Below are 11,535 nucleotides of genomic sequence, written 5' to 3'. Positions count from 1 at the left end.
AAACCAATAGAAAGATGTAGAATAGCAAGAATATTATAAAGCAATAGAAAAAACATTTCAAAAAGTAGATAGATACAACATCATTGGAAATTTAGGATAGGAGGAAGGGGGATTTGATTGTAAATGTAAAGGCAAGAATGAATTGTATATTGTAGAGATAGAAGAAAACAGTGTTGTTGTTGTTGTTTTTTGTTTCATTTTATAAAAATCAATTTTTTAAAAAACGGTAGCTGGACATGTTCATCTGCAGTTATTTGAAGCGCTGTCACTACAGCTGGGACCTAGAGTCAGAAAAGAAGAATTTTCAGAAGACATTTGTTGCCCTTGCAGATTAGGCACATTCCTGCCATCTGTCAGGTTTCACTGAACAGCCCTAATAGTATAGGTGAGAGACACTAGAATGGAGGCACTGATGTCAGTATAAGGGGATCATCCAGGAGGTACTGAGTGTGGGTGTGGATGTGGGTGTGTGGGTGTGTGTATGGGAGAAGGAGAAAGAGAGAGCAGGATAAAAAGATTATCCAGTTTTATGGAACAGGGATGGAAGCAAGGAACCCCCTGAAAGGGGAATTCAGTTTACCACTGATGGCCCATCCCAGTAGAGAACAGGCAAGCTGATTTTCTGAAGAGAGAAAACAGCTTGAGCCAACTCTGATTTTTCCCTTCTTTCCCTCTTTAGAGCAAGAACAAAATCGCCATGCTTCCTGTAAGTATCTTGGGATACAAAGGTTCATTCTCTTGTTAAATGTTTGTCTCACCTATGAGGAGCACAGAGTCGGGGTGCCCAGGGATATGCAGTACATGGGATTCCTTTGCTGCAGGAACTACTCCATGTGTTTGTGTGTTTCCATGCAAGCAACGTTCTTCTGTTCCTCTGTTATTTATACCGTTATGAAGGGAGAGCAGTCTACCTAGTAACCATAACTGGCATGTTTACTCCCACTGCAATGGGCCCTTTACATTGTTTCTACACTAAAAATATGAAAAGGGATGTCTGTGCAGGTTTTCTTATATTTTCAGGAACACTTTGTTAGACATACAAAGTGGAACTCAGTTGATGCATTTGGATCCACATGCTTAGGTATAGGTGAAGTGGGGATTGTAAACTATGTTAGTAGATTATAGTTTTTTGTGGGGTTTTTGGGCTATGTGGCCAAGTTCTAGAAGAGTTTATTCCTGACATTTCGCCAGCATCTGTGGCTGGTGGCAGTAGAAACCTAAGAGTAAATATCTGGGTAAATAAAATGTTGGATGATATCATCATAGCCATTGCATTGGTGAGCTGATTGACACATTCAGTGTTATTATATATTTTTAAAAAGACCTGTTCAGACCACAGGGAAAAAGTCAGCTCTCCTGATGTATTGCTGCTCAATGATTTTGTACTTCTCTCTTTGAAGTCCATTTGTTCAGGACTACCCACATCAGGGTAGGGAGACAGAATCACTTCCTTACTGGTGTTAGAATAGTGCAATTTTTGACTGAATGCTTTTCCAGTTTCACATTTTGTGTCTGTGTACCATTTTGTGGTTAATTCTAGGAGGAATATGGCAGGTCACCGTGGACACATGGTGATATACATGATATACGGATGGGGAAGAAATACAGTCCTCCAGATCTTATTGAACTGCATTTCCTTGAATACCTCACCATTGGCTATGCCACAGTGGTGTGCCACAGGGTTCTGTCCTGGTCCCAGTGCTATTCAACATCTTTATCAATAACTTGGATGACAGAATTTGGGGGGATACTCATCAAATTTGCAGATGACACCAAATTAGGAGGAGTAGCTAACACCCCAGAGGACAAGATCAAAATTCAAAATGACCTGAATAAACTGGAAAGTTGGGCCAAAGCTAACAAAATGAACTTCAGCAGGGAGAAATGTAAGGTACTGCACTTAAAACGGAAAAAGGTATAGTGTCTAGATCAAAGGAAGTAATAGTGCCAGTGTATTCTGCTTTGGTCAGGCCCCACCTGGAATACTGTTTCCAGTTCTGGGCACCACAATAAAAAAAAGGACATTGAGAAACTGGAGTGTGTCAAAGGAGGGTGACTAAAATGGTGAAGGGCCTGGAAACCATGTCCTATGAGAAATGACCTAGGGAGATGGGGATGTTTAGCCTGGAGAAGAGAAGGTTAAGAGGTGATATGGTAGCTCTGTTTAAATATTTGAAGGGATGTCATATTGGGGAGGGAGCAAGCTTATTTTCTGCTGCTCCAGAGACTAGGACCCAGAACAATGGATGCAAGCTACAGGAAAAGAGATTCTACCTCAACATTAGGAGGAGCTTCCTGACAGTAAGGGCTGTTCGACAGTGGAACAAACTCCCTCAGAGTGTAGTGGAGTCTCCTTCTTTGGAGGTCTTTAAAAAGAGGCTGGATGGCCATCTGTCAGGTATACTTTGACTGAGATTTCCTGCATGGCAGGGGGTTGGACTGGATGGCCCTTGTGGTCTCTTCCAACTCTACGATTCTATGCTAGCTAAATCTGTAGGATGAATTGATCAGTGGCTGTTGCCCATAAAAGTTAAAGGGATCCTCCAAGCACTGGAGCATTCGTCCAAGGCAGAGACAGGGAACATGTGGCACTCCAGATGTTGAATCCCATCTCCCTCAGTCTCTCACCAATGACGCTATGTTGGCTAGGGTGGATGGAAACTGCAGTCCAACAATATCTGGAGGGCCACATGGTCCTCCCCTGGGCACACTTGCAAATGGGACAGGACCTAGTAATGCCATCAGGGGTTCACACACCTTCTCATCTTCCAGCTTCTCTTCTAGAGAAGAGGAAAGAGTCCACTGTTCCATCAAAGCCTTCTTATTTCCTTAGCTTGTGCAGACTAGGAGCAAATATTTATTTTACAGAGCAGAGGATTTTGCTACTTGGTGTCCATTTCTCCAGGATAAACACTATGAAAAATCTGAAGGAATGAAATTCATGTAAAAACCTCAGGCAGGCCTTTTGTCACACATTGCTAAATATTCATGAGTTGTAGCATTTCTGAAAGCAGCTCCTGCCACACAAGCCATCTCTCTCTTTCTCTCTCTCTCTCTCTCTCCAGCTGCAGGAAATCGTGAGGCTCACCACAACCATGGCAATGCTGAACGTCTGCTGGGTGGTCTGCTGAGTGGATTATTTGGTGGTGGAAGCAGTGGTTTTCTAGGTGGTGGATTAATGGGACGCTAATAGGATTGGGGCAGCCAGAAGAATTTACCTGGCCTGAAACTGAGTCCTTGGATGGGCAATTTGCAGATGAAGCTGGATGGCAACACTAATAAAGTAGAGATTAGATGCAGCCAAAAAAAAATTTTTTTTGAGGAACATGCTTGCTTTTACTTTCCCTTCTCCCACCTTTCATGCATCATGTTCAAATGGAGAATGCTTCCAAAAACCAAGGCCAGTGTTATGAATGACAGTGTCATTGTAGCCGACTTTAAAACTCCGAGAAGACCTGTATGAAAAATCAGATCCTCTCTCTGGCTGGTCACACGCAGTTCATAATCCCCATGTAATTTGTTAGGAGTGTTGAGCCATGCCAGACAACTTGTTTTATGTGTTTCTACTGGTAGAACCCATGTCAATGGGGGTGCTGAATCCACTTTTGTGGTGGCATTTCCCCCTATTTGGAAGAAACAGTTGACTTTGGATAGCTCCTTTAAGGTCTGGACTGACACAGACACTGGTACCGCCATCGCTCTATATTCCTCAAAGGAGAGATGAATAGGGAATGGTGATTAAAAATTATGATATATTTTTCTTAGCAGTTTTTCAGCACAGGCAAATAAAGTAAAGCCCGAACCAACAAGTATACAAACTAAAAAGCCATGACAGTAGAATTTACCCTTCCATGATTAAGTATAAAATGGGCCATATAAATTCACCCTTTCATTGGGGGGAAAAAGCAGCTAGATCAGCCCCGCTAATATTTCCAATTTCAAATTTATTTTGGTCATAATTGACAGTTTTAGAAAAATAGAAACTATTTGCCCCCTCCCCAAATTTACAGCACAAATATGTATTTCTATTCAAAAGTAATGCCCATTGAATTCAATGAAGTTACTCTCATCCCATGCAAGTGTATACAGGGGTGCATCTACACTGCAAAAATAATGGAGTTAGATGCCACTTTAACTGCCATGGCTCCATCCTACAGAATCTTTGGATTTGTAGTTTTGGCACAGAAGCCTAAAGACCCTGTAAAACTACACATCGCAGGACTGCATAGGATGTAGCACATAAAGTGGTATTAAACAGCAATATTTCTACTGTGTGGATTCACCCACAGAGTACTTACAGAATAGGCAACAGAGAACATAATGTGTCTTGCTTCAGTAGACTTATATAGTTTTTTGTGGGGGTTTTGGAGATTTTTCTGAAGATGCCAGCCACAGATGCTAACGAAACATCAGGAATAAACTCTTCTAGAACATGGCATAATAGCCTGAAAAACACACCAAAAACTAAGGATGCCGGCCATGAAAGCCTTTGACTTCACAGACTTATATAGGATTGCACTGTTGGCTGTCTGAATATTGATATGTTCCCCAGCCTCACTGAGTGCTGTCTTTTCCTTTGCTGCAACTGCTCCTGTTTCCTTACCCCAAAATTGCCCATACCCCAAAGCCAAACAGGGATCATATAGTGAATGGAATGACATCACCATGCTGGATCACACATAATCCACATCACCACAGGTGTTGATAAATAAAGTTGACAGTGAAGGTGCCCAATAGTAATTCAAAGAAATGAGAAAACTTTATTTTTTCAGGGAATGTTTAAATAATCATGAAAAAGTAAAGGTATATTAATATTCTCAAAACTATTTTTAGAAAAGTATAAATGAACCAAGTTCCTTTGGCAGAAGAGCATAGCACATCGAAGGCATTCTAAAGAGCTGTCTTTCTTTGGAAAAAGTAAACAAAATCCACCCTGAATTCTACAGCGTCCCTCACTGTCCCCACCTGAGCAACTTCTGTTGTTTAATATGTTCGCCACCCCTGAAACAACTGTAGTGCTAGGAACTTTGTCTACTGTTCTCTGCCTCCTTGAATCAAGAAAGCTGATTCTATGTACAGCTGCCAACCTCTGCCTCCCTAGAGTGCTGGAACAATATTTTCAAGAGCCTTGATGATATTGGTGATTAAAAGATCAATGGCAAAAATACATGCCTCGCATGCAGAAGGCTCATGATTTGACCTCTAGCATGGTCAGTTGAAAGTAGACAGCAGAAAGCTAAAATGACCAGTGATCAGGTGCACTATGAGTCAGCTTCTCACATTTCTATTTCTGAAGCATTATCTAAGTTCCCTACCATTCAAAATGGTGGGTAACCTCTGGGGTCTGTGTCCCCAAAACCATTTAAACCAATAATAGCATTCAGCATTTACATGTTTCTTTCAGCAATCCTAACAGCTTCTCCAACACTCTTTCCATAGCTTTTACATTAAGGTTGGCCTAGCCTAGTGCAAATGAAGGGCTAAAGCTATGCCTGAAGTGCACACATTGTCCTGCCACTGAGTTCATTGCTTAAGTGACCTCTCATCCATCAGCTTTCTGGCTCACTGCTCTCCCTCTCTGAGCTGTAATGTTATACCAACTCTGGTAAGGAGTCCATGTAGTCTTCCTTTCCAGCAGAGCCCTTTTCTGTTTACTCGGAAGACTCTTCATCTGAGTCCTCACTGCTTTCATCTGGAAATGAAACTGATGGTGGAGATAGATGACTGTAATGGAAGAGTTCTTGATAGCCATCGTGATCTGGAACATCCCTGCTGGTGCCACTTGTGCAAGAAGTAAACCACTGCCGTAGGCCCGGCAATATGAGATCGGTCTTTTCCCTAGATTGAGCTTCACAGCAGAAGCAGGGGGAAGCCACAAGAGTTGACTCTGCCATGGTTGATTTTGAAGAGGCACTCTCCATTTTGGTATGGGAGAAGGGGTCTCCAGGAGTCACTGTGTGAGCCTCATCCAACCTGTCTTTGCGAGATTTTGCCATCACTTCCTGCACTATCCGTTCCAGGCGGCTCACGGGAATTTGCATTTCAGACACCCCTGGGAGCCTACTCTGTCGGGGTGAGGTGTACAAACACATCCTGGAAACAGCTCTTTGCAGGCGCTGGAGTGGAGTGAGAGACTCAGGGCTGGAGGGAGCATTCCATAAAGCTGGTATTTCAGGGAAGGCCCAGAAGAAGTGGGCAGGTGAAATCTTCTGCACAGGGGTCTTAGACACGTATGAGTAAAGACAGAAGAATGCATCAGCCGTTGCAGCCAGAGTCTGGACCTGCTTGAACCGACCTGTGAAAGAAACAGTGGGCAGAGTCAGAAGAAGAACAATAGCAATCCAAGGAGACCTACTATCTAGATCCAAATGGTCTCCCACCCACATGACAGAGACTCTGCATACCCTTTACGCTAGGCCTGATCTCATTGTCCGCCTAATCATTGCTGCTTTGAGTCTTGTATGGTAGAAAAGCAGAAAAAGAAAGAAAGAAAGAAAGTCAATTCCTTTTTAATGGTCAAAAAACTTATTTTGATGCAGCAGTGCCTGTAATCAGAACTGGGGAATAATTGTTTAAATTTAAATGTTTCCCATAATTCATAACAATTTAAACAGCCATGTTAAAGTCCTCATTTAAATCAACAAAGGATTGCAATGTTAATGGGATAATTTACTATAAATTCTTTCGATTCCTGACTTCAGAGAGGGTTGATAGTTTAGTACTTTAGTAATTTTAACTGATTTGCTGTGAGAATTTAAATGCACGTTTTCCTAATGATTAACTATTAATGTAATGAATTAATTTGATGAAGTTCCCTTAAATAATCAAGGTTAATTGTTTTTGCTACATTAATGTTAAGTTAATCTTACAGTAACATTTCCAAGCTTTTCCTAGAACGTATAACAAACTGAGGCAGGAGTTTATTATCAGTTGAAAGCCCACGCTCACCCAAGTTAGGGTCAGAAGGAGAGTCTAAAGGTAGATAAGAACAGATAAAATGGAGGCACTGGGCTGCAGTGGCTGGCTTTACAGCCTTTGACTGAACCACCTTTTGTCTAGCTCACACACACATCCCAAATAAAAAAGTGAATTGTCTCTCCAGGAAAACTGTGTATATTGTTTGAACATCTAAAATACTCTACGTTTCAAAACAATGCGTGAATTTCTGGACACACCTTATTTTGTTTGGTGTGGAGGGGGGTTCATTGTGGGGAAAAGGTTGGCATTTGGGGGAGTCCATATGGTCCCCATAGACTTCCAGCTGCATCCCTCACTCTCCACCACAGTTGCTTACCCCTGCTGTAAGTGTTCAGATGCCCTAATATAAGATAGAATAGACAAGATTGTCCTGAATATCTCTCCCAATGGAAGAGAGGTTTACACTGAGAGTTCCATCCTCACCAAGAACAAGGTAATATTCATAATTTGATTTAAATGAGTGAGATTTCACCTAGTGATTCATTCAGTCTTCACTTTGGGGCAATACTTCAATGCAGACTTCATTCCCATAGACTTCATGACCTAATTATCAGATTTTAATTATCCTTTTCTCTCCAGACTCTATCTGAATGAAGAGTTCTACACACTTTTATGCCATTTAGGTTCACTCTAATAAAGGGCATAGATCAACTGTAGGTTTGCTTTTTACTCATGAACTACCATGAGGCCCCACAACCTTCTGTCAGCCATTTAACACTGAGGCCTGTTACAGACTGCCAAAATAAAGCTGCTTCGGGTCTCTTTGGAGGTATGCTATTTAAATGATGTATGCATCCTAAGAATCCGGAAGCTGCACCAAAGCTGCACTCCAGTGCTTAGGAACAGAGTGTAGCTTTGGCGCAACCTCCGGACTCTTAGGACCCATGCATCATTTAAATAGTATACCTCCAAAGAGACCCAAAGCAGCTTTATTTTGGCAGTCTGTAACAGGCCTGAGTGACAGAAAAGATGTATATCAAAGGGCCAACTTATTGCTTTGTTCCCTCCAAAAGTCAGGAGTAGATAACCTGTCTCTTTCCAGATGTTGGTAGGCTCTAGCTCTCAGCAATCCCAGCCAGATTAAACCAAGTGATGGGGGATGCTGAGAGTCACAGCACAAACACATCTGGATGGTAAAGTTTTACTTTGTCTCCCATTCAAATTTTATGAATCTTGATACATTCAGATAGAAAACATAGTAAAACAGAATCTTCATCCATCTTTCTCTCACACTTGAATTTTGTGAATTTCGATGAATTAAAAAAAAAAAAAACACCACCCCACCCCCAGCATTAACAACCAGATCTAAGGACCCAGGCATGGGAACTACTGTTTTGGAGAAACACTGGAAATGACTTATACTTGTAGTTTTTAAAGAAGTAGCCATGTTAGTCCCTTGCAGCATAAAAAGAAGGGAAGAGGGGGAAAAAGAAATGTGGCAGCACCTTTACAACTATTTGGTTTTTATTTAAGCATGAGCTTTCATGTATATAAGCTCACATCTCTGGATGCAATACTGAGTGGTATTAAGCATATTTATGCATTTTTGGGAGTGAGACAGGATGCATCTTTCAGGATCCTGTTACAATCAATCCCACTCCCAAAACTGAATAAACATGCCCTTTTAACCTGAGGCTTTGATATCACTCGGTACTGCATCTGAAGAAATTGGTTTATATCCACAAAAGCTTATATCAAAATTAAAACAGTTAGTTGTGTTGTAATATTATAATAGTTTAATTCCATTTTAATTGTTACTTTTGTAGGTTTTTAATTGTTCTGTGTTTTTAGACTGTAAGCTGCTCTGAGTCCCAATATTGGGGGGGGGGGGGTGTTAAGGTAACAACAGCAACAACAACCTTAACGGTGCTGCTATATTTCCTTTTTTCCCCTCTCTATACCCCTTCTGCTTTTTATGTCATATACAGACTACATTACTTGTCCAACCAGGACAGTGGTGTTTACTCACATGAGTAGTGGATTCTCAGATGTCATGGAGTCATAGAATCCTAGAATTGGAAGGGGCCTCATGGTCCATTGAGTCCAATCCCCTGCTTAATGCAGGATCACAGCTAAAGCAAAAGGAGAGCTCTATCCCACCCCCTGAGAGTTTGGACCAGAGATATACCAGTGACTGAACCCAACACCTTCTGCAGGCAAAGCATGTGCTCTGCTACTTAGCTGTGGCTTCTCTTGAGAGTAAGACCTCAGTTTTCCCTTTGAGATTACAACTGCACAAAACTACCATCCTGCCACACTTACTTGCTAAGATTAAACAGGGATCTTCTGTCTCAATCCGTTGCACCTGGGCTCTCAGGAAAAGTTGGAAATCAATGCCCTTGGCCTGGGATGGCACAGAGAAGAACCGGGCTGGGATCCAAGATGTGGCCTGTGGCTCCTCTTGGCTGAAGCCCAAATTACAGAGGATGGTCTCAGCATCAGCTTCACAGAGGTCTAACACTTCTGAGATACTACAGTGAGAAGGAGGCGGGGAATGTATGAATATAGCAAAGTCCCAACTGATCATTACATTCCACAAAAAAATCAGCTATACCCACTGACTCATACTCTTACCTAGCTCCAGTCTAAGACAATACCAGAACACCATTAATTGTTCAAGTTTAGTAGTGCTTACTTCCAAGTAAGTAGGTGACTTAATGTCTGCACAAATTTGCCCTTATTTTGGTGCTTCACACACTCCTCAGAGATTCATATACCCTTATGTTGATGCCATGCAATTGTTCTAACAATTAAAAGAGCTTGATGAATTGTTGGATTCTTTCCCCAATCTTCTTTCAAATAACAACAGCTATGAGAATTGGGATTTACCACTAGTGCTATTTTGATCTCACACCAATCTCTTGAGCTAGGTTAAACTGTAACTGAATGCTTAGCCTAATGCGTTGCAGTACATTTGGAGTACAAGGCCCTTAAGCCATATATTCCCAGTCCAATAGTCATCACTGTGGTATGGTGAAGTAGGCAATAATGCCTGCTAACTTTCATATTGAGGTGTAGTGAATCGGCTGCACGTTTTATTTCAGATTTTAAAGGAGCTATCCAAGGTGATGAAACAACAACTTCTACTCCTACTCTCCTACTCCTTCTTTCTCCTTTTCTTCCTCCTCCATTGGAGTTTATTGGCAAAGCAAGGCATATTACTGCTACCTAATAGCATCTACAGAGAAGGCATAATGAACCCTGTCCATCACCAGTCACCAAAAATATCAGTTCAGCACCTTGGATAACTCCTTTAAAGTTCACAGAGAAGCTTGCAATAGATTCACTGCCTCAAAAACATGGAAACCAGCAGCTGCCAAAGGCCATAGGTAACCCAAAGCTTCTCCCAAATATTCCTAACTTACCTGGAGCTAGTCTTGTTAGTGCTGGCTGAGATGCCGCTGGAAGCCATGCTATGATCCAGATTAATGTGATGAGAAGGCCATTCACTACCTTTTGGGAACCTGCTATGGAAGAGAAAACAATGAAAAGAAGCTCTCTGCCCCGTCTCATCTGGCCTGGAAAAAGATACCCACTAATGCAGGGGTGGGAAATACATAGCCCTCCAGATTTTATTGGACTGCTATTCTCATAAACCCCTTCTCCAACACCATAACTAATAGTGAGGGATATAGGAATGTCCGACATCATTGAGGGTGATATGTTCTCCATCTTTGAATTAAGAGTCTATATCAACCACAGTAACAATGATCTAATAACTATTCCTTCTCCACTGAGAAAGTGTCATTTTTAAGGAGTCTCAAACCAAGGAAACTCAGTATCCCCCTACAAATTTGGGGAAAGTGACTTTTATGGACTACATTCCTAGAATCCTCTGCCATACTGGCTGGAGGATTCTGGGAGTTGTCATTCAAAAAGCTGCTTTCCTATGGTCTGTGCTCACCAGATGAGAATTGCTAAAATTCTTTAGCGAAGACTCAACAGCTAAACAGATATAAAGTTGAATAATGAGTGCACAATGCACACATGTACACACATACTGCTACTTGGAAAGACCTAGCCTTTATCATCCACACTTTACCCAGATGCCCAGAGAAAAAAGAGAAATGAGGTTCATTTGCTTGCTTTGATAACACCAAATTGCTGCTTAGGTTACCTGCAGTAGAATATATGAAAAGAACTGGTAAAGTGTACTCAGCTTTGTCTGGAGATCAGGATTTGATTCTCAGCTCAGCCATGAAACCCACTGGGTGATCTTGGACAAGTCACCTGCTCTCACCCTCATGGGAAGGCAACGACAAACCTCATCTATACAAATCTTGCCACGAAAACCCCATGATAGGTTTGCTTTGGGGGCTCCATAAGTCAGAAATGATTTGTAGGTACACAACAACAAACATAATCATGTACAAGTCTGGAAATTTTAGTCAAGAAATTGACCAAAAATACACTGGGTCAACTTATCTATGGGTCGATGTAAGTACTTTACCATAACTCTTATCAAAAAAGGAACCATACCCTTCTCTGAGTAGAGCAGTGAAAGGCAAGAGCTTAGTCTGTCTTGGGAGAACCCAAAAGAAAGACTGACCTTCTCTA

General features: G+C 41.6%; 1 protein-coding gene across 4 annotated transcripts in view; it reads right to left on the bottom strand.

The window, feature by feature from the left end:
• Positions 1-4,736: 4,736 nt before the first annotated feature.
• Positions 4,737-11,535, bottom strand: part of TESPA1 (thymocyte expressed, positive selection associated 1) — a 28,356-nt gene continuing 21,557 nt past the window's right edge. For 3 of the 4 annotated variants that reach the window (XM_042448032.1, XM_042448033.1, XM_042448034.1), the window contains 3 exons: positions 10,344-10,445; positions 9,241-9,449; positions 4,737-6,295 (listed from right to left, as the gene is read on the bottom strand). In XM_042448032.1, coding sequence (XP_042303966.1) covers positions 5,652-6,295; positions 9,241-9,449; positions 10,344-10,445 — 955 coding nt within the window. In that variant the 3' untranslated portion in view covers positions 4,737-5,651. The remainder of the gene's footprint in view (positions 6,296-9,240; positions 9,450-10,343; positions 10,446-11,535) is intronic. The other variant, XM_042448035.1, reaches the window with a different exon arrangement.

Source organism: Sceloporus undulatus, chromosome 2 (assembly GCF_019175285.1).
Source record: "Sceloporus undulatus isolate JIND9_A2432 ecotype Alabama chromosome 2, SceUnd_v1.1, whole genome shotgun sequence".
NCBI classification, from domain to species: domain Eukaryota; kingdom Metazoa; phylum Chordata; class Lepidosauria; order Squamata; family Phrynosomatidae; genus Sceloporus; species Sceloporus undulatus.
The sequence above is the reverse complement of the archived record's forward strand: the minus strand, read 5'-3'. Positions and strand labels throughout refer to the sequence as shown.